The sequence below is a fragment of the Parastagonospora nodorum genome, assembly GCF_000146915.1.
Source record: "Parastagonospora nodorum SN15 chromosome Unknown scaffold_40, whole genome shotgun sequence".
Lineage (NCBI taxonomy): Eukaryota > Fungi > Ascomycota > Dothideomycetes > Pleosporales > Phaeosphaeriaceae > Parastagonospora > Parastagonospora nodorum.
Window position 1 is genome coordinate 159,672 of NW_001884588.1, and position 21,784 is coordinate 181,455.

Below are 21,784 nucleotides of genomic sequence, written 5' to 3' on the forward strand. Positions count from 1 at the left end.
ACCAGTTCTCATGAACCGGTTTGTGATATCATGACTAGAGACAATATTGATTTGCGAGATTTCTCTTTACTCTTGAGGCGAAAATGATTCGTCATGATCTCTGAGCTGGAGCTTTGCACCTGCGTGAAGCCAGGATGCTGCCAGAAACTAATCAGAGGCCCAACCTCCCGGTTCTCTAAATCCTGCCGCCTTGCCAGCATGCAGGCCTTATTCTTCCAGCTGATACGTATTGCGCCTCACCCGCAGGGAAGCATGCAGGGGGACCAATGCCTGCCTAACGAACTTGACTGGAGTGCAATCCAGGCAGAAAAGCTGTGACGAGGTTGTATTCAGAGTGCAGAGCAGAACACATACCGAAGAGAACCAGGGAATGCTATGAGCTGGAGAGTTCCAAATCGCAGTATCCAATCGAGGCGTATATTTTACCAACACAGATTGGAAAGTAGCTAAATGCTAGCATGAACGCCGATGCGCTGCTACATTGCTCTTCCCGCCTAACCTGTCACATCTCTCGATCCTAAACCGGAAGGCGGGACACGCAAATATCGGTGCGAGAGCGAGTTTTCTGTGGTAGTCGCAGACGTCGTCAGGCTGAATATCTTGAGAAAGAATTTGCACGATTGTGGCTTTCGGAGAAGCTTCGGTGCTAACTTTCAGGCCTCCTCGCCGATGAACTCTCCGCGCGAAACCTTCACTTCGAAGTCAGGCCGTAGCGAGAGTGCGCTGAGAGCTTGTAGCCTTTCTCAGACAAATTTCGTTCGTCCCCCTGGTATGTGCCGTGATCTGTCGACCCAGATTTGTATATAGAGCCGCTTTGAAGAAAGCGCTTCAGTGACTTGACTCTGATGGCCGTCGAGGTTTGCATTTGTCATGAGCCATGTGCCCGTTCCTTGCGGTTGTACGGGTGAACTCCGCACCGCACCTAGGACAGTAGCTTTTCGAGGCCGTACCCGATTTTTCGCGTTGGTGTCGGAGGAGGTTGCTAAATGTAGAGAATTGCCTCCCGTTACACCCATGCTCCCAGCACTGCGGTTTCGGTCTTGAGTTCAAGACGCGTGGCATGACGGTACTACTCTGGGCGCCTGGAGAAGGCGACAATGGCGGAATATCACCAATTGGTGGCTGCGGAATAGCTGGTGAAGATCCATAGGGCGGATAAGCAGCCGGAGTCGTAGATGACGGTGGGTACATAGTTGGCAGTGGTTGATAGTCGCCGACACTGTAAGTCGAAGGGGGATATAATTGTGGTCTATGGCTTGTGAGCTTGGAAGCTTATTGAAACAGAACTCGTAACCCACGGTGCATAACTCGAAGCGTTACTCCCAAGTTGTTGATTTGGGTTGTTGCCATTTGAGTTGGCATATCCGTATCCTGGAACATTAGAGGCTAAAGAGGTGGAGCCAGAGCGCATCGCATTAGGCGGTTGCTGTTGGTAAGAGCTACGTGAAAGTGCTTGCGGTTGAGATTGATATGGAGGGGGTACAGTTTGATCGTCCGGTCTCCGTTGGTCATGTTGCAGTGCTGGACTGGATGCGTATGCTGAATCGTAAGGTGCTGTAGTAGAAGACCTATGCTCCATGTATCCATGCTGGCTGCTTGGAGGATAATTTTGCGTGTAAGAAGATGCTGAACCGTAATGGTGCATACCATATTGCGAAGGCGCCATCATGTATCCTAAAGCGCTACAACAATCAGTCGTTGCCAAACGAGGTCAACGCAAATACACCTACCTCATATCTTGCAGTTCGAAGTAAGGACTGTGTGGCTGCCGATGATCTACAGCAGACGATGACGATTCGAATTCGAGACTGCCAGAAACGGAAGGGAGGGGCGAATGCGGGAACTCTGGGAAATAGTGGGTAGGTCGAGAGAAACTTGGAATTGATTGCGTTTGTGTGGACAAGTTGGTAGAGCTCGCTGGCGATGTGTACGAGCGAAGGTCTACAGGCTGTCCCAGCACATTCACTGGATCAAGGTGTTCAACGGCGTCTACCCACTGTGTGGGGTCTCTAGCAAGATTGTCGTTCTGCAGAGGCTGATGCGGGTCTTGAAGTTGAGATTCAAGCGACTGGGAGTGGGGCGGAGGTGAAGTTGCAGCACGGCGAGGGCGAACGTTTTTCAGTCCTATGAGCTCTGGCGGCTGGTTCGATATGTTATGGTCCACGTGAGATCTGAGTCTTTGTGAGATGGTTGTAGTCTTTGGGTGTTGTTTTGCCGGAGACCGAGGGGTCATATTCAATCATGGAAGGGCCACATCTGGTACAGAAATGCTAGTGGGGTAACGTACGCTTGTATCCTGAATTGGACAATGAAGTGGGCGTATACCAGCCTTATGGAGTCTTCGTCGCAAGGCAGACTTGCGCTTTTGAACCACGATCTATGAAGGTGGTCTGCGCACCGGCATGGGGTGGACTTGAGTGTTTACGGTCATAGAACAACTGCGCTTCAGTAGTTTACATTTCAGTTTCAGCGGCACAGCGCTTTTACCGGCGCTGCGGCTGGGAGCCTCGAAGGATCCTCATCCCGGCCAGTAGTGACCAAGCTCCCAGACCGTTTGACTAGTCTTTATACGTACCCACGCGATGGGTGCCTGGGCCGTGGTGAACCTGGCTCTAGGAGAGAAAAAGGCGTTCCTTCTTCTGTACTTGGAACATGCGCGCTGTTTACCTGATTCAGGGTGACCAGCAGAAGCCAGATGCGTACGCAGACCTCGGGACCACACAATGATGACGCTGCCGCACACCACGGGAAGCAGCGATGTCGCGCCAGTCGGACACTGATAACATCGCCCGTAGCGGGGCTTCAATGACTGTATGCTGTTGTGCTTATGAGTATGCATCTTGAGATGTTTCCACCCCATGAAAACGTTGGTGGCGGACCAGGGCGCATATCACTCAGAATCGTCCTGTAAGAATCAACCTCAGGAAGCTTCAGCCCAGGACGACCAGTTAAAAGGGCGCGACGAAATGCTATGGGGCAGCTCGAGTCGAGCATGGCTCGAAGTGGATTGTGGCGTGTGCGCACTTGGTTTCTCCAAGCCTCGTCTTTCGGGGAAAGCTGGCACCGCCACGGCATCGGCAACGTCCATCATTCATCGCCGTCCAGTCTCCATCGGCTCGCAAATGGCGTGTTGTGTGAAAGCGCATTTGCTGCTATTTTTATTTCGTGACAGCAGGCCCCGAGTACCGAGTACGTGCTGCGAAATGAGTGTTGGCAAGGCGGGCCATTAGTGACCGCGGCAGATATCGGAAGCATTGCTAACTTGGGCCTAAGCCGCGTCGGCGTCGATAGCTTCTGGAAGCCATGTCGAATAGTGAAGGGTTTTGACCGGCATGCATGGTTTTCGATCCCAGGTCTGCATGCAGGACGGTGTGGTTCGATATCTGAGTGCTCTGAGGTAGGTGATTCGGTTGCATGTGCAGACGGGGCCGGGGGTGACATGGTTTAATTTCCGCCCCTACTAACAGCAAGGATCAGCTACTGGAGCATGTAGACGTCGGGGTCGTAAACCTTGGCTTGAGCGCACATTCTGCAGACCATGGCTAAGATCAACCCATTGAAACATTCAGGCCGTCTGCTGTGGCTCAAAAGACGTATCAGACGTTCGTTGCTCACCCACTAGTGGACGGACGTTGTTTCCTTCACAACCGCACCTTTTCCCATCTAGAATGTCAATTTAAAAGCACTAACAACACTGCAGGAGCGACAGTCACGGTGCCGACGCTCCAGACATGCCGAACTTCCTTTGAAACTGGCGTGGCTCCAATCATATTCCAGTGCACCTTTAGAGGTCAAAATGTACCTTCAGGCTCGCTTCACACGTCGACGACTCGATGCGAAATCAGGCTGCACGAGATCTTCCAAAACCAGGAAAAGAGTTTCAAACGCTTGACGATCAGCACAATGAAGACTGGCTCCTGCTGGAAGATGCTGCGTCTATGCACTATGGCGCACGTGCGCCGACCATACGAACTCCGTTCAAATCAGGTCTTGACATAGTCGATAGCCAACTAGCAATGACGTCTCTCTCGCTTTGATGCACGGTGGACCCGGGAAGCGAACGCTCCAGGCTAAGGACTACCCTTCACCAATATCAGCACTGTGTTAGTCCTATACCTGCTTTATTTGAGAAATGTGCCGGTCCCCGACGGCTGAGGCACAGCTTCGCGGCTCTGAACAAGTTCAGAAGGGCGAATTTGTGGCCTAGCCATGAGTGGTGGGTGTTAGGAAGTCTAGAAGGGGCACAGCGCCCGTATCCGGTAAAGTTTGACGAGTGAAAACATAGCTGGTTATGCTATCCGTGTGTGAGCAACTTCGTCACATTTTGCTGTACGTTTTAGTACGGGCAACACTGCAACCACACAATTCTATCACAATCGATCCGCAGAAAGCACGGATGCAGTTTCCAGTGGGCCAGAGCCTAGACGCCCGCAAACACCATTGGAAAAACGCTATTTCTCAGTCGACTATTGATCGACGTCTCCACGATGCGCACATCTCCTTCATCGGTCTGCTACCCAGGAGACCTGCAAATTCAAAGATTGGAATCCGACTTGTTCGCTCCATCAACTTCAACAAAAGTACCTGGACGCTTCACGTTGGTGAACAAGCAACCCTGGTCAATATGAGCGCAGTCGACAAGTGTTAGTGCAGAGCAATCCCACGAAGCTATGCAGGGACATCATAAGCGGCAGAGGCCGCTCGGCAGACTGTGTGATTTGGGTCTGAGTCTTCGGCTACACCATCTTCCGCACTCCGCGGAGAGAGATCCAAGAAAATGGGGACTATTAGATTTGCACCCTGACGAAGATCCGGCCTTGAAATTGTTAGGTATTGGCCCACACCCAGTTTGCAATCAAACTGGAGAAGGCAATGCGACGCACGTGATAATTGAAAGGAAGTCTCCACACCACTGTGGAGATGTATCAAATGCACTGACGCGCTCCACTTCCCGAGCCTCGAACCTTCTCACCCCATACAAGAACTACATGTCCAAAAAGGAATATATGTGGCGATGCGATCATAATTGACTGTGCTATACCTGTGTCCCTTTCCAGCATCAACAAATTTCACCCACTGCAAGTTTTCAAGAAGTTTGCATAATTCCCCAATATGTTTGGAACAGTGCATTTTTGAGAGGCGAGAAGACTCGCGTATCCCACATCATGAGTATCTCGACACCATCTCGTTTGGTGTTCAAGCCTCTTTGGAAATCCGGGCAACTTGGTTCTGTGCAAGGGTCCGCCAGTCGGTGTGTATCTTTTCTCATTCCTGCCGGCGCGTCACACCCTTCGAATAAATCCTCAGCAACTAAGCCCTCTTTCACGATTTCGCTAGACTCGTACGAAACTCATCAGCTCTTGCTGCCTGTTCGCTTATGATGAGAACGAGAGAGTAACCGTACAGGTGTACAGACGAGTTGATCCACAATTGGAGGATCACTTTGGCGGAACCCTATCAGATGTGCATTTCAACGTGCGGTCGGCCCTTAATTACCGCTGAGAGCATACCGCAATTTGGCAGCGAAGATATCGTCATAGTTAGCTGCTGTGTGCTTTGGGCATTGTTTTATGGCTAGGTAAATGCATATTTATTGCCAGCAAACTTGGCAAATCAGTCAGTCAGAGATTTACCTCGACAAATGCTCTAGTCTTGAAGCAAAGTCATTATCCCTTTCACTTCCGAAGTGCAACACTCGTTCATGAGCATTTCCACCAGATATCCGTGGCTTGCCTGAACGTCTTCCTTATTCGTTTTCCGTTCGGACAACAGTCCTATCTGTGAACAAAGTAAAGTGACAAGACCAAAACCCGAGTCACCGCTCTTCAAGCCATCGTCTCTTACGCCACCAACACAAAGTACGCGTATGTCCCTTCCAGCAGTGCATGACAACCTATCGAGGACTTAGCAGCCTTCTCTTCGCACATGATCTTGGCACCGCGCGTTTCAAACTCAATCCTCCCGTCTAGAACACCGCCCAACCTGCAGCATCTCCAGCATAGCACACTTGAAGGCATACCGCAATTGAATGCGTTACCCCAACTATACCCGAGTGGAACCCAACACTCCGGTCGCGATCCTCATGTAACATCAACTCCGGCTACCTGTCCCCGACTTTCCACGCACACGTGTTGAAGCGAGATCCCGACGACGCATTTCCGTCCTAGGGATCCTCCTGCTTCGCCCCGCCCGCAGCATACACAGAGTCATGCGCATGCCCACGAAGCCCCCACGCCAACCACTGACGTTGCTACTCAAGATAAAAACAAATCTTAGCGAGCCGGAAGACGTCTTCGTGTTTAGCGATGACTTAACGGGACAGTCGTACATGCTCGGCACACCTTTCGGACTTGCTGGATTGGTCCAACAATTTCGACGGGGAGGTGACGGCTGCGCGGGACGCCTGTACACCATATGCAAGTGGCCGCGTCAGACTTTTCTCAAGCCACGACGCTAGCAGACGGTGGAATCTCGTGGTGTGGAAATGGTGCCTTGCAGTCGGAATACGAGCACTGAATGCTAGTCCGAGAGAGCGTCGTAGGTATGATTGAGTCCGAACGGAGCCCGAACACGTACACACGAGAGAGGACGTGACACTTTGCTTGATCGCACTCAGTGGAATATTAACACCTGATCAACTTCATCGGCCTCCATAGGTAACGTTGTATGGTATCTAGTACGATTCGGAGTATGGAAATAGCGCGGACGAACGTGAGCGGTATCTGACATGCTAGAAGATGGGTATGCGGGAACGATAGGAACGGTATTGTAGATGGTTATCGCCAGCTTGCCTACTCAAACATCACGATCTGATGCTGCCCTCGCAAGAACAACGGAAAACACACGTTCGAGCAAGGCACGCACCGCAACAGCACAGATTCTCACATTATGAACCAAGTACAAAGTCTTTGTACATGACCACTTCCATTTACCTGCTTCTCCCATTACTCCCCATCGTTGAATCCCCCCCTCCCTCCCACTAATAAATCAATAGGTTGAACTATCTCCCCTCCACCTACCACCATGCACTCTCTACCCCCCAATCGCCTCCAACGCCCTCCCAAAAACCTCCACCAACTTCCCCGTCTCTTCTAGCCCTACACTAAACCTGATCAAATCCGCCTCCACGCCCCACTTAGCACACCACTCCAACTCCCCATAATGCGCAAGAATAACATACGGACTACTCAGCGTGAAATTCGTACCCAAAGAAGGGCCCTTGACGGTATCCAGCGCATCGAAGAAAGCGACGGCGTCGGCGCGGGTGTGGAAAGTGGCGGACAGCAGGCCGCCGTAGTTGCCGCGCGGGTTGCGGCATTTTTCGTAGTTGGCGCGGGTGGGGGAGATTTTGGGGTAGTTTACTTGTTTGACTGGGATGTGTTAGAGGGGTTGGAGGACATGGATGGTAGAAACGTACCGCGTGGATGGGCGCTTAGGACGTCGCAGATGGCTTCTGCGTTGATGCCGATGCGCTCGATGCGGGAGACAAAGTCACGGCTGTTGCGCTCGAGGAAGATGCTGTCTTCGGCCCAGTGGTTGTCGACGTAGTCCTCGTTCCAGATTCTTTTGAGTTTGGCGTAGTTTTGAGTTTTGGGGTTGAGGATGAGACTGTGGGTTGTTAGTGATGTTGCAGTGAAGGGTTGATAGGGGAAATACACACCCTCCACCCATGACGTTGCTGTCGCCGCTGAAGACTTTCGTTAAGCTGCTGACGACTATGTCCGCGTATGGTAGGACGTTGACGTTAATGAAGTTGCCGACACTCTCGTCTACAACTACGCAGAAGTCGTACTTGTCGGCGAGGTTACGTATGCGCTCGAGATCTGGTGTCCGGAGAAGTGGGTTTGAGGGGAACTCTGTGAATAGTGCCATGAATCGCTCGCCGCCCTCTAATCTCTTTTCGAGATCATCGAGCTCTTCTGATGACCCAAAACCATAGAATATCGAACCTGGTCCAAACTTCTCTGTGATCTTCAGGGTGTCGATGTAAGGAAACCTGCGTGCGTGAGCGAAGCTAGCGGTACTTCCAGCATGTAACTTACCCAAAGACGACGGCTTTTTGCGGTCCCTTGGCTTGCATGATATTGCGGTGGGCGTTGAAGATCGAGCTCATGCCGGTAGGGTACAGATACACATCATCCTTCGGAAAAACCAAGGTACACGTCTAGTTGTCGCTTGCTCCACATCCAAAGGCCATAGCTTCAGTCAGACCGACGTCAGCAGTCAATGATCCTGCAATTCTTCTTCGAATCGCCAACTTTGCGTTGTTTGTCATTGTGAGATTCAGATTGCGTCCAAACCTCTCTTCAACGAAAGAAACCGGGTCTTGGACCTCGCCCTCGGTCGAGCCTTTCATGCTATCGAAATCGACAGAAGTCTTTTTCTGGTACCTCCGTGGTCCTTTACACACTCGTGGTGATTGCGGCTTTGAGTCGGTCAATGTGGAAGGTTCGACCAAAAGGCCTTCTCGGAACAATTGGGAGCAGTACTCGGCTCTGCGACTTGAGACACCTTCCCCAGAATGTTGCCAGTACTGTTTGGCAATCTTGAAGTGCTCTGCTGGGTACAGGATCGCCGAAATCCGCGGTGAAATGATTTCCAACTCTTCTAAACGTTCTCTTTCTGCCGCTGGCACCAGATCTACAATTCGGACTTCCATGTCTGGCGCATACCGCAGTATAAAGTCTCGGCCTCTGGATGCAGTAGCATTGGTTGGAAACAACATGGCTACTTCGCCTTTCCTACCATGCTTCTCGGCGATTGCTTCTGAGAAAGCTTGGATTTGCTTATGTATGAAGAACCTGTATGTACATTAGCTGTGGTCAATAGACTGCAGTATTTCACTCCACCAACCTTGGGTAGCCAGTCTTCATCTTGCTTATGACCCACTCCTCTCCCTCTTCGTATCCAACGTTGGCCCGCCATGTGGGTAGCGAGACGCTTACAGCCTATGCTACATTAGCACATGTCACCTAAAGGTTGTGTTCGGTCCACCCACGTGCTCAGTGGCCGGTGGTAAGCTCTCGCCAACCTCAACATCATTTTCCAGCACCATTGGCGACATTTGGCAAATTATCAGGTGAGATGGCGTGACAAGGAACGGTAGAAGGGTGTAGTGTAACCAGTAAAAAATCGGGAGAATCTCACAATATATCGCCGTAATGACTCCAATGGCAAACTGGTCGACACTAATCCGCTAGAGCGACATCGGCAATTGCGAATCACAAGCTTATCGATAGCACGGTTCTCACCTTATTTCTCCGCCATCGTTCCGACCCTGCGTCGGCCCTGCATCACTGCACAAACAAACATACAAACAATGGACAACCTCACGCCCTCCGATCTTTTCTCGCCGTCAAAAGCCCGCCAGCAACGCGCCCAAGCCCAGGACTGGGCGCACATAGATTCATGGCTGTCGTACAAGTACTCCGGCCGCTCCGTGCCCACCTTCGAGCGCAACGAAGAGACGCTGAAAGTGCTGCGCGAACTCTCAATGGCAAATGAGCGCGCAGACGAGGACCGCGCGGTCATAGAGCGTGTAGAGCGTGAAGCACTCAAGGAGCTAGACGAGGTATTTCGCTTCATCACGCCCTTCGTAGACGAGCCCACCAGCTCACAAACGGTAGGTCGCACGTAATTCCACCGACACACAGCTGCTGTGCAAACTAAAAGCCAGCCTGACGCCCGAGGGCGAACAAGCATTGGTTGCACTCGCAGGCACAGCCGTGGCGCTCAACACGCCGACTGCGAGGCCGGAAAACATCGCGCACACGCTGATCCAGCATACGACAACGAGCCAGAATCTGACGAATCAACTGAGTCATATTGAGACGCTGCAGACTTATTTGAATAAACAACACGCTGTTCTACGTGCTCAACTTAACGAACTAGGCACGAATCCCGCACTCACCGCTCCGTCCTCGCTCCAGCGCCAAACTACCGAACAAGCACGCCAGACGAAGCACCTGCGTAGTAAAATCCGCGAGTACGAAGATAAGCTGTCATCGCTGCAATCGAACCAGTCGCGCAGCATGACGCCGGGGTCGAAGTACATTGGGTCGGCTGAGGCGATTGGCGAGATGTTGGAGCAGCAGAAGGCGCTGGATGAGTTGCGGGAGCGGGTGGAGGGGCTGGAGAGTGAGGTTGGGGGGTTCGCGGGGTTACCGGCAGATAAGGAGATGGCGAGGAAGGAGGTGGGGAAGTTAGAGGTTAGGTTGGACGAGGTGCGGAGGAGGAGGGATGAGTTGTTTGAAGGATTGGTTGGGAAGTGAGTGGGGGATGTTTGGGGTTATTGGTTACATAGACCGTGGACATGCACTGGCTATATACGAGAGTGAACAGCATCATACTGGGGGTCATCAGCTGCAAGCGCAATCCATCCGTCTCGAAGTCTGGCAATGGTGCGTATGGCTTCAAGCCGTGTCATGAGCAAGTCACTTTGCTCCCCATCGTTATGTCTAGCACTCATCAATCCATCCCCAACGTCACGTAAACTGTCGCACCGATCCCTCAACGCACGACCTCCCATCGCACGCTCAATCACACCGTCCTCACCACCCTATCTCTTACAAGACAGCTTGGCTCAAGTACGACTGTAGAAGAAATCACAGTGCACGCACCCTACAGCAATCCAAGCCTCTCCCTGCTTCGCCTCGTGAGAGGGTACTAGGAGATGCTGGCGACTGCGGCAGTGCTGTTTATTCTTTCGCGAGGCTATACTGAGCAGCAGGAATGGGTCTGGTCGCTGAGCTCCACCTTAGGCCGCGAGGGCATGGGTCACATATGGAGGGATGAGAAAGAGAGGAGAAGAGAGATGAGGCAGGGGAACGTGAGCAAATGGGCTTGTTTTCGATGCTGGTGGGTATATCAAACATGTTGAGAGTCTTACGAAGGTATCCAAACTTTGGAGGTTGTGGGTGATCAGGCCGCAGACGATGCGAAGAGGACCTTGCGCGGACCTCCAAGTGTCAGAGACTTGGATATGGTGCCGCTGTTGTCCATATCATCGAGCATTCTGTCCATACCGCCGAGGTCGAGCGCGCCGTGAGACAACAGTGCTTGATCTGTTCTTCTTGAGTCATCGCTTTCCGTCTGGGCATGAGAGAACATGGCGTTCATGTCCCTTCCAAGGGCTTTTGTCGTACCGGTGACGATGATTAGGCGGTGCTCTGCGGAGATGAGGAGATCCCTGGGAACAGCCATGCGCGAGGCTTGCGAGGTGGTGTCAAACTGCGAGATTGAAGTGATTGACTCGCCGGACATTGAGATGTCCTGGATCTGAGTGAGGCTGGGACTGGGCAGCGAATTACCGCCACTTGCGGAGGCAGTGCGCGACCAAAACTTGGCGAGGTCCGCTATCCTGTATACCTCTGAGCCGTACCAGATAATTACCGACTCTTCGGAGGCGGCGCTGTTCGAGGAAGGTAACGACGCGACGGTGATACCGCCATGGGGCGCGGCGGCGCTGATCGATGGGCTGCCCTTGAAGAGATTCTCCTCTTTCCTCCGGCGTGTGTTGGGCGTCATAGGAGCGAGCGAGCTTCGACTCCCCTTTTTCGGACTCGAGGCTCCACTGGCACTGCTCTCCTTTTCCGATGTGCCCACATAGCCGCGCAGGGAGAATGCTAAGGGATCTGCTGGGGGGCTAGGACCTGATCGATCGACGTCCCACACGCCCCATTCTCCGTCGGCGAGCAGAGCCAGAATATGGCGACCATCTGATACCCAAGTAGCATCAATGATAGGTTTCCGTGCGGCAAGAACGGCGGGCGTGTATACATTGTTCTTGACACTTTCGAAATTTGATCTAAAGGTACTGATGAAAGCGCCGGCTTCGCTTTGAGCACCGTGCGCGCGTCGCTTGCCAGGTGCGAAGACATCATAGACGCGCGCTGTGCCTGTTGCGTCGGTTATGAGCAGCTGCGAGTGACGGCGCTTGGGGTATTGCGCAGTGTTGAACGTCACGCGAGAGGCGTATTTGCGGAGCGTTATCGTCTTCAATGGCGCGACGGGGTGGATAGCGTCCAGCGAAGTATCGGTCAGCTTGAACCGCCAGAGCTTGAGCAAGCCTCCAAGCTCCGCAGAGTGCGATGCCACGAGCAAGTCAAAGCCGTCCTGTTCTTGACCACGCGATCGTGAGCGGTTCTGTTGCTTGCGACGCCGACGTCCAGGTGTGGTTCCTGCATCTTCCTCTGCGTCTACATCCATGTCATCGTCTGAAGCGTCTTTGGCGTTCGGTTCAGATCTTGACGTCCAGGTCATGGTGACACCTCTTGCAATGCTCTGGTGTGCTTGAATCTTGGTCACATCCTCCCCGTACTGTGACTTTGCGCTCAGAGACTTCTGTTTGGCCTCATTGGACGGAGGACTCAGCGGCATTGTAACTACGCGTACGGTGCAGTCTGCGCAGGTGACAGTGAAGACCATTTTGCTAGCGAAGATGGCTGGGACTGTATCGGCAGGACGTGTCGACGAAATGGTCGGGATCTGAGGAACGGCAATATGTAGGACTTCTGTGCCAAGGGCAAGGCGTATTTGTTGGACAAACGATGGATAAGGCTGGTCAGGGTCGAGCTCTTCTTCGTCTTCCTCGAACTCGGCTTCTGCGGCTGGTTGTGACGCAGTCTTCGCAGGCTCGTCGTCGTCGGAATCGATGATCATGATGGCGTCGTTGTTCGTGCCGTTCACTTTGGCTGGCTTCGCAGGCTGCTTAGGTGCTGCACCAGCCTTCTTCAGGGCGCGTCCACCCCTCCATTGAATGCCTACACCATTGTCGAGTGCGGTGAGAATGATCGTTGAGCCGTTGGGAGCCTTGGCTGGGTATATCGTCGCCCCGTGCACCCGTTGCGGTAGCTCGTACCTGGAGGAAGCACATTAGAGACATCTGCTAGTATCTTCTCGACCTTTCTTACCTGAGCTGAGTCGACTTGCCCTTGCTCGTAATGATGGGCTGCATGATTGCTACTACAGCGAAGCTGGGAGCTTAGCTATGAGGAAGCTTCCAATAGATAGAACGTGATCGCAACGCAAACCGGAACGAAATTACAGACAACTTCCAACAGCAGCTGCTTGGCGCTAGGTGTGGTCGTGCGGTGAGCGGTTGCAGAAGTGTTGTGCAAAGGAAGGTTTGGAAGTGGATGCGCGGCCAGAATTCTGGGGAAGGCGCGTTGCACCAAAACAGGTGATCGCGCGTCACTTCACCTCTGCGCGCCCCGCAAATAAATGCCACAGCGCCCACCACCGCACATGTATACCCTCTCCGACACCTCATAATGCGAATCGAGCCTCCGCATGGCATCCCTCCGCTCAATCGGCGTCCACAAGCCCGCCGCGCTGCAGTATCTGGTGTCCGAGTCCATACTGTCCGCCGATAGTACCGAACGCGACTATGTTTGGGACACCTACACAGACGACAGCCCCGACGGGCCGACCGATGAAATAGTGACCACAGAATATCACGTGGTATGGTCAAGAGGGGGCATTGTGCGCAAGGCCTTCAACTTCGAGATTGAGAAGCAAAAGGTTATACAAGCGCTGTTGACCTGGTTTCCCATCGAAGTAGAGTCCCAGGCGGCCTCTGCAGCCCCGGGTGCGCTCGAATACAGCGGAACCGATGCGTCAAAGAGCTTTTTGACCCAGGGAACACAACCTGCGACAGACCCAAACAGTCCCACAGAGCAGGCCCCTTCAACGACCGAAGTGCGTGCCCGTGCGCTTGTTGTCTTCCTGAAGTCGCAAGCGCATGTCTTCTTTCTCTCTGGCACCACCCACATTGTCAACCTCGCATTTGAGGTCGACCGAGCGTTCCCTGCGGCTCGCGGTGTCGTGATACAGAGAAAGACTGCGTTTGAGCAACCTGCTGCACTAAGTCCACGGGTTCCCAATGCGCCCCCGAACTCCTTCCTCACCAACAATCAGTCTTTCCTTTCCCAGAATTTGCTTCAGAGCTTCTCCCAGAGTTTTTCTCAGACCACCCGTCGGCATGGTTCCTCTCTCGGACCTTCAAGAGCTGGCAAAAGCCGACAATCTGGCTCACTAGGGTATCTTGAAAGCTTGGGTCAATTGGGGAATGCAAAGGATGAGAGCTTGCCCAGAATCTATTCACTCACAGACCCTTTATCAAACCTAGGTCTGGTGGTCAACGTGCAAGCAGGTACGGAGCGGAGCGGTCTGCTTACTGTGCAGGGCTCAGGTCATCGAAGACTCGAACCCGTTGACAAGGCTGAAGAAGTCATTTACGTTTCTCCTCAAAATGAAGTCTTGTTTGATCGAAGCGGCAACGACAAACCGCTTTTGTTGGTGGTCACGGCTAATTACGAGACGAATGTATTTACCATCTGGTCGGCAGCGTACCTCGAGCCCAAATCAATATCAGCTTCCAGAAAACACCATGTCCCATTGCCAATTACTAAGTCTCGACGGCGCAGCTCGTATGGCGCAACTGCACCCGGCACCGGGGCAACGACACCGGCCATCCGGGGAGCAGAGAGGTTCAGAGAGAGCTTCGGTGGAAAGCCACGAAGCAAGACACAGCCCCCCTCGTTCAAAGAGGCGTCCATGGGCAAGGAACGGCTGACGGACGAAGCGGTCGAGGAAGCTCTTGCCTCACAGCTGAACCCCGACTCTGATATCGTCCGACAACCAAAAGAGTCCAGGCGCGTCAGCGGGCTGCTCTCTCGAGCAGAATTGTCAACAAGTTTCGACAAGTCAGCCTTCCAGGATCTGGCCACGCAACGAATTAGTTTGGGAGGCAATCTTTCCGCAAGCTTTGGTGCAAGTCAGCGCAGTCGTCATTCAATGGGCAATGATCGGGCCAGCTTTGGCGGGTATTCACAGTCCCGACATCGAGCGTCGACCCCAGGGAGCATCACATCTCGCATGAGCCTCGCAGCCTCTATAGACGATACGTTGGAAGACGTTATGGACGAAGACACGTTTGATACTATCGAAGACTACGACGAGCTAGATGACCTCTTCGCGCCACCAGACGCAGAGGGCGACAACCAAGAAACGAAGAGACTGCACAAGGAGATGGTAATGACTGTCGTTACGGAGATACCAGCAACGCAGTACTTGAAGAGTGGATTGTTTGCCTTGAGTGACCCCGCTCTGAGCCCCAAGGTAGCCCTTACCATACTATACATCTTTGGTCCTTCACTAACATGATTACACAGGACCAACCGCGATCGCGAGTCTTCACGTTGAAAGCACCCTTCAACTCAGCGACACTCCATGAGCGAAAAGTATACTTGTACATCAACCATGCATCATTGGCAAGCCCATTGGAGTGCGAGTTGAGCGTCACACGAAAGCGACTGTCCCCATCAGCATCGGCATCTCAACCTCGTTCAGTCCGCGCTGCACCCCGCTATGCATGTGTACCAAGATATGTGGACACAAGACTGCTTGAGGGCGCGCTTGACTTGGTCAAGACGCGTGACGGCCATGTCGAACGCGTAGCCATTCTTACGTCTACCGATCCCCAGGAACCGTGTCTGGGCCTAGTAGCAGGCTGGGGAAATCACTTACCACTAAAGCTACCCCTCGGGAAATTGAAGCTGTTCGACCCATATAGCATCTTCCAGCAGGAGCAAACAAGAGCTGCGGCGGGCTTGCATCGAACAATTACTGCAATCGCACCACTGCAGCACTTGGTCTCCCCAGGTCCAAGTGGTAAGCTCGAAGTAGTGGATGGTGGATATCGCAGACATGGGATCGAGCTGCGCATGTCACCCTCCGATACCTTTGTGGCAGACCTTTTTCGCGTGCTATCCACAGTTCTACCCAATCACACTGGCGATTTCCTCCTCGAAATATGGTGGAATGTCCGCAAGTCAATCGCGGAGGAAAAGCATGACCAAGCTAGTCTTGACTGGCAAGCCTTTGTTACGACAATGTTCACACTTGCAGTGCCTTTTGTGGATGAAAAATCCCGGAAAGCAAGCGGTCGCGCGAAGTCTACTCAACGAAGAAGTTCCGGCCGACCACAAAGCCAGGCAAAACCGGACGAAGTGGTCGATGACGAAGATTCAAGCTGGCGTCTGATGTGCGCTCGGCAGGCATCCCAGTCCCAGGCCAAAAGCTGGTCATCGTCGCCTTGGAGTTGGGCATTGCACAGCAGCTCTGCATCTATCACAATGAGTCCGCCTTCGAGGCGCTCTTCGGCCCGTCAAACGCCTACCATCGCACAACAGATCAATGGTAAGGATGAATCGATCAATACTTATATAGAAGCTGCGCGGCAATACACGCAGTCTCCCGTTGGGAAAGCAGCTGGCGACATCTGGAGACGGCTCTCCCTTTCAGAACGACAGGATCTTCGCATTGGAACTCTTTCTGAAGCCATAGTCATTCTGCACCTCTTCCGCGAGGAGAGAAAACTCGACGCTCTGTGCCAGGACTATGCCGGAATACAGCCTCGTAATCTGGCGCCAGTTTTGGCTCAACTCGGTCATTGGCTACGTTGGGATGGGTGGAGTTGGAGAACAGGAGGATTCTTCGACCTGAATGGTGGATCCTCGAGCGAACTGGAGCCTATGAAGAATTCCGTGTTCACTTCGAAAGTAAAGCTGCACGCACAGCCCATGGGACACACCTCCGTCGGTCCTGGAATGGCTCGGTTTAGTGGTCGGTTCTCAACATTATGCTCCATTCCCTACCCCGGCTGTGCTTATTCGCAAGTCGAAAGCCTCCCCGCATTCATCCATCGACATCGACGATATTATCGCCAGCGTAACCCCCACGCACAGTGGCATTACACAGGTTCTTCCGCGACATCGACCCCTCATCAAGTCCTCGAAAGGTGGTAGAATTGATTGAATCCTGCGGGATCGATGCAGATGTGCTGGCTACCTTGCCAGAGGCAGCCAAAGCACCACTCATGGAAGCCATTACACGTTGTCAAGCTAACCCTCCTACAACGTGGTCGGGCTCACTACTCAGACTGGTACAGCGCGAAGACCTTGACCTGACACTGACGAGTAGCGCGGATGCCGCGCAGGAAGCCCAAGCAAGTCTGACCACACCAAACAATCTACGCGATGTGCATACGATATGCCAGGCCACCGATCGTAATGAACCAATCCAATCATCTTCAGAGGTTGATCGACACTACATTACCAGACTCATCTTTCACGAAGACAGGCGCTTTATGGAAGCATACTCGCTCTTGGAACCCTTGCGACAAGCTGTGGCAGAGTACAGAGCCGACAGTCGGGCTGACGATGCAGCCGTATTGGAAGGCCAGAAAACGCAAATGCAATGGGTCATGGTTCGCACCTTTTCTCTCCCAGTGGGCAGTTCCATGATCAAGTTCAGCAGTAAGAAGCCGTTGCTCACAGAAAAGTACCCGCTCTATGGCTTTTCGACTTCGTGCCTGATGAAGCCAATGGGAAACGTAGTGACTGCTGAACGCCAGAATTATAGTGAGGAAAAGTACTTTTGGGCCTTCTTCAACGCAGGCGTTGCTGCGGGGCTCAGTATCTCACGCGAAGCTCAGGGCATCGACACTTCTTGGATCATGTACAACAAGCCCTCCGAGCTTACGAATAAGCACGCTGGTCTGCTGCTGGGTCTAGGCCTGAACGGTCACTTGCGGACCATCGCGAAGTGGCTGTCCTTCAAATATCTCACACCCAAGCATACCATGACCTCAGTCGGACTACTTTTAGGCCTGGCAGCATCGTTCATGGGCACAATGGACACGCTTGTCACACGCTTGTTGTCAGTTCACGTTACCAGAATGTTGCCACCTGGGGCAGCGGAGCTCAATCTATCACCATATACACAGACGACGGGTCTGATGGGCATAGGTCTGCTGTACTACAACACCCAACATCGTCGCATGAGTGAAGTCATGCTATCTGAGATCGAGCACGTCGACACCCCAGATCCATCAGAGCCCCCAGATTCACTTCGCGACGAGGCATACAGGCTCGCTGCTGGCTTCGCCTTAGGCTTCATCAACCTGGGCAAAGGCAAGGACCTTCGAGGTTTGCATGATATGAGAATTGTAGAGCGCCTTATGACAGTAGCGGTTGCTCCCAAGAAAGTCGACATCGTCCATGTGCTCGACCAAGCAACTGCCGGAGCGGTGATTGCTATTGCTCTCGTCTTCATGAAGACGCACGACAAGATGGTAGCCAACAAGATCGATATCCCCGATACTCTGCCTCAATTCGACTACGTGCGGCCAGATATCTTCCTACTGCGCACTCTCGCAAAGCACCTGATCATGTGGGACAAGATCGATGCAAACGATGACTGGATCAAAGCCAACCTACCCGTCGAATATCGCGCAGACTTTGATCTCAAACACATTTCCAAGCTACGCACCGAACAAATGCCCTTCTTCAACATCCTCGCCGGCCTCTTGTGGAGTGTCTCACTCAAACACGCCGGCACTGGCGATACCCAGGTCCGCGACTTCTTGCTCAAATACCTGGACCAATTCCTCCGCATCGCCAAACTCCCCGCCCTGCGCTTCGACGCCAAACTCGCGCGCCACACTGTCCGTAACTGTCAAGACCTGCTCGCTCTCTCCGCTGCCACAATCATGGCAGGCACAGGCGATCTCGACGTCTTCCGCCGCCTGCGCGGTCTCCACGGCCGCATCGGCCCAGAAGTGCCCTATGGCTCCCACCTCGCTGCGCACATGGCATTCGGCACCCTCTTCATCGCTGGCGGAACCCAGACATTCAGCCGCTCCAACAAAGCCATTGCCTCGCTCATCTGCGCTTTCTACCCGCTCTTCCCAATGGACGTGCAGGACTCAAAAGCCCACCTCCAGGCATTCCGCCACTTTTGGGTCCTCGCCGCCGAGCCGCGATGTCTCGTCGTGCGCGACGTGGATACGGGGCGCGCGATTAATATGCCGATTACCGTACATCTCAAAGACGACAACGCCACGCGGAATGTCGTGGCCCCTTGCTTACTGCCTGAAATCGACCTGATCGACCGCCTCGAGACGACGGATGTTAACTACTGGCCCACCGTGCTCGATTTTGAAGGGAATAAGCTTCATAGAGCGGCTTTCACGCGCCATCAGACATTGCATGTGAGGAAGCGCGCGGCGGCTGATACCCATTCGTCTGTCTTCAGCGCGACGTTGTCTGCGCTCGCGCCGTCCAGCCAGTCTACATTGCCGTTTAAATGGCTATTTAACATCCCCGCGCTTGCGCAGTTCATATCGACGAGTGACGCGGGTCTCATCTTGCCTGGGGATCCGCATTCGAAGACGCTGCTGGATTTCGAGGGCACGGTGGTGGAGAGCAGGTTGGTGCTGAGTCGGTTGAGTAGGAGTGCGAAGGTGGATGAACTGAGGGAGTTGAAGGGCGTGTTTGAGTGGGCGGAACGTGAGGGCGGGAGGGTGAGGTGGATTGGGAGGGAGGTGCTGGAGGGATTGAGGGCGGGGGTGTTGGAGAGGGGGAGGGGGATGGGATTAGGTGTGTGTGTCTTCAAAAATGGTAGTGGTGGGAATGGATTCTGATTTTGGGACTTAGTGGTGTATTTCATGTCAGTATCCGAATGCCTACATGATGTAGGTAAGTAGTTGTATCTCCCAACCATGCTCAAGAATTCATCTTCCATCCAGCCAAACGCTCGTCGTAGCTTCCGCCCGCGGGAATAACACTTCGGCTACGGTCGTCATCAAGGAAGGTTACTGTCTAGACCCAGCATACAAACACCGCGACATTCTAACCATCATACAGTGCCTTGGTTATCTCTCCATAGGAAAGCGCACGTCCTTGAGATGCACAAAATGAATCGTCGTGCGCCTGCTTCTTACAAGATCAGAGGTGCCTGGAAACACAAAAGTGACAATAGAGCATCCTTATGGTTCTTCACAAAGTTTTCTTGCGCCTCTTTCCGGGGAGTATGCGCGATCTTGCGGTCGGAATTAGGCACATGTCCGCTATTCGGCGCCCTCTACTATGCCACCAAGGCCTTGCGCGTGGATTGGTTTTGCACTTCTTCTCATTCGACGCTGAGATACATTCCATTACTACCCGTACATTTAATACTCTATATCTTTCTGATGTGATAGTGCCTATATTCACAGGCTTTATTGCCTTCTTATGTCGCTCCTGATTATTGATAATTCGAAGCATAATGATGGCTTGTATGCTATACAAATAGTTTGATCTGAAGTGATGATGCATGTCGAACCTGATAACTTTTAACCTCGCCCTCACATAGCAGCTCGAATGTTCTATAGCATCGATAGAGCATTCTGAAGTGTAACAGCAAAAATAGCAAAAAGAGCAAAAAGAGAGAGAATGTTTGATACCGTCAAAGCTGCCGAACTCGGGTATCGAACCTAAACCTTGGGATGTACCACCGCACTCGGTCCGAAAAGATAGCCGTATAGCAACCCCAAACTATCTAAGGCTTTGATTCGTTGAGTAACTGACGATTAATTCGATATATATCCTAAAAAGAAAGATCGGTATAGAAGTGTTAGAGTGACAGGTGCTGATAGATTGCTAGTGCGTAACAGCGATGTGCCGCGTGTCTCCACTATGAGCGTTTGTACTGACGTACGGGTTCGTCACAGCAGGGTCACGGCTTGCAAATGGCAGTGCGGTCAAATCTACTGAAATGGCTGCTTGAATGAGATATCTAAGAAGCGTCCTCCTTTATTCTACTTTCGCATTATAATATTGCGACCCCTAGCAAACAAGTCTGCTTGTAGCCACGCATTATGGCAGTGTTTGGGAAGAGCATTGCGGCGTACGAGGTGAAAAGGGCATTGTTCAAAAGAGGAAGACACAAGAGCACTCACTCTCACTTCACCACACGCTTAAAGCAACTTTTCTTGCCGCACTGAAGTACCACAGCTCCAAATCTTCTTCCTTTCTCTATCCTACAACCAGCTCATACCGCAAACATGTTCGACGCCTGGGCTTCAGATTCGGAGAACAGCGACTACGAGCATCCAAGCACACAAGGACCGTACTCCTACTCAGCAGTGGCGCAAATGAGGTTCTTCGACGCCTTAAAAACCGCACCCCCGTGACCGCCGAAGCGATTCGCAATTCCTGGCGCGAAGTCCAGACGGACAAGCACCACAACCCTTCGGTCGATAAAGAAGGCGTGACGAAAGAAGTTGGAAGGCTGATGCAGCTGTCAGACAAGGTTGGCTCGATCGAGGTGAAGAAGCTAGGAGATGTGTCTGAGGAGTATGCAGAAGAAGTGTATGTCCTGTGGTACATTCTCGATAAGAGGAGGAACTCAACAAGGATGGCAAGTTACCAGATGTGGTCCGATGTGGGAATGCTGATGGAGCTACGGGACGAAGAAGCGAAGGAGATCTTGAAAGTGCTAAGGGACATGGGGAAGAAAGGCAGACTCCTTGCGCCAAAGGCTTTCTGGGACAGGTACCATAGGAATGAGTCTGAAGAAGGCTGGGAGAATGTCCTTCCGAAAGATGACATTCCGCTGCCGCAGTCGCCGCCAGATTTGTTATCAGACACGAATTGGAAGCGCCCCCGTCCTCACGATCTACATCCTAATGGCATGTCAAACTTGCTGCTTGAAGAGAGAAGCGACAAGAGACAGAAGAGTGGCGACGGATACACATCGAAGCCAGGAGACTGGCGATGTGGAAAGTGCATTCACTGGAATCGAAAATGGTGGGGCGCATGTCACAACGAGAGGTGCAATGGCACTATGGGAGATGATGCTGTGGAGGTTTACAAGCAGGTTGATTTGGCATAAGTAGACCATGGCGTCTCCTTGTTCCTCACGCGCGGACAGCCGCGATATGTATCTAGCTTGATGGAAG

The 21,784-nt window shown here is 52.7% G+C and overlaps 9 protein-coding genes across 9 annotated transcripts; 4 read left to right on the forward strand and 5 right to left on the reverse strand.

Moving 5' to 3' along the window:
• Positions 1 to 828: 828 nt before the first annotated feature.
• Positions 829 to 2,233, reverse strand: SNOG_15754 (hypothetical protein; the record flags this gene model as incomplete). Its single annotated transcript, XM_001805839.1, has 3 exons — positions 829 to 1,249; positions 1,299 to 1,682; positions 1,731 to 2,233. 3 exons carry the CDS (start codon positions 2,231 to 2,233, stop codon positions 829 to 831), a joined length of 1,308 nt encoding a protein of 435 aa, XP_001805891.1.
• A 97-nt stretch (positions 2,234 to 2,330) lies between these two features.
• On the reverse strand, positions 2,331 to 2,839 carry SNOG_15755 (hypothetical protein; the record flags this gene model as incomplete). The annotated part of the gene is made up of 2 exons (XM_001805840.1): positions 2,331 to 2,438; positions 2,576 to 2,839. 2 exons carry the CDS (start codon positions 2,837 to 2,839, stop codon positions 2,331 to 2,333), a joined length of 372 nt encoding a protein of 123 aa, XP_001805892.1.
• A 4,193-nt stretch (positions 2,840 to 7,032) lies between these two features.
• On the reverse strand, positions 7,033 to 8,113 carry SNOG_15756 (hypothetical protein; the record flags this gene model as incomplete). The annotated part of the gene is made up of 4 exons (XM_001805841.1): positions 7,033 to 7,370; positions 7,418 to 7,608; positions 7,661 to 7,996; positions 8,043 to 8,113. 4 exons carry the CDS (start codon positions 8,111 to 8,113, stop codon positions 7,033 to 7,035), a joined length of 936 nt encoding a protein of 311 aa, XP_001805893.1.
• Positions 8,114 to 8,164: 51 nt separating this feature from the next.
• On the reverse strand, positions 8,165 to 9,064 carry SNOG_15757 (hypothetical protein; the record flags this gene model as incomplete). Its single annotated transcript, XM_001805842.1, has 3 exons — positions 8,165 to 8,801; positions 8,854 to 8,948; positions 8,999 to 9,064. 3 exons carry the CDS (start codon positions 9,062 to 9,064, stop codon positions 8,165 to 8,167), a joined length of 798 nt encoding a protein of 265 aa, XP_001805894.1.
• Positions 9,065 to 9,319: 255 nt separating this feature from the next.
• SNOG_15758 (hypothetical protein) lies at positions 9,320 to 10,271 on the forward strand (the record flags this gene model as incomplete). The annotated part of the gene is made up of 2 exons (XM_001805843.1): positions 9,320 to 9,622; positions 9,654 to 10,271. The coding sequence occupies 2 exons, from the start codon at positions 9,320 to 9,322 to the stop codon at positions 10,269 to 10,271; spliced, it is 921 nt and encodes a 306-aa protein (XP_001805895.1).
• Positions 10,272 to 10,920: 649 nt separating this feature from the next.
• SNOG_15759 (hypothetical protein) lies at positions 10,921 to 12,955 on the reverse strand (the record flags this gene model as incomplete). The annotated part of the gene is made up of 2 exons (XM_001805844.1): positions 10,921 to 12,859; positions 12,912 to 12,955. The coding sequence occupies 2 exons, from the start codon at positions 12,953 to 12,955 to the stop codon at positions 10,921 to 10,923; spliced, it is 1,983 nt and encodes a 660-aa protein (XP_001805896.1).
• Positions 12,956 to 13,290: 335 nt separating this feature from the next.
• On the forward strand, positions 13,291 to 16,027 carry SNOG_20177 (hypothetical protein; the record flags this gene model as incomplete). Its single annotated transcript, XM_001805845.1, has 3 exons — positions 13,291 to 15,120; positions 15,174 to 15,874; position 16,027. Coding segments are annotated over 3 exons (2,532 nt in total).
• Positions 16,028 to 17,254: 1,227 nt separating this feature from the next.
• Positions 17,255 to 19,149, forward strand: SNOG_15760 (hypothetical protein; the record flags this gene model as incomplete). Its single annotated transcript, XM_001805846.1, has 2 exons — positions 17,255 to 19,054; positions 19,099 to 19,149. 2 exons carry the CDS (start codon positions 17,255 to 17,257, stop codon positions 19,147 to 19,149), a joined length of 1,851 nt encoding a protein of 616 aa, XP_001805898.1.
• A 1,738-nt stretch (positions 19,150 to 20,887) lies between these two features.
• On the forward strand, positions 20,888 to 21,717 carry SNOG_15761 (hypothetical protein; the record flags this gene model as incomplete). The annotated part of the gene is given in 2 exon segments (XM_001805847.1): positions 20,888 to 20,952; positions 20,970 to 21,717. The coding sequence occupies 2 exon segments, from the start codon at positions 20,888 to 20,890 to the stop codon at positions 21,715 to 21,717; spliced, it is 813 nt and encodes a 270-aa protein (XP_001805899.1).
• Positions 21,718 to 21,784: the final 67 nt, after the last annotated feature.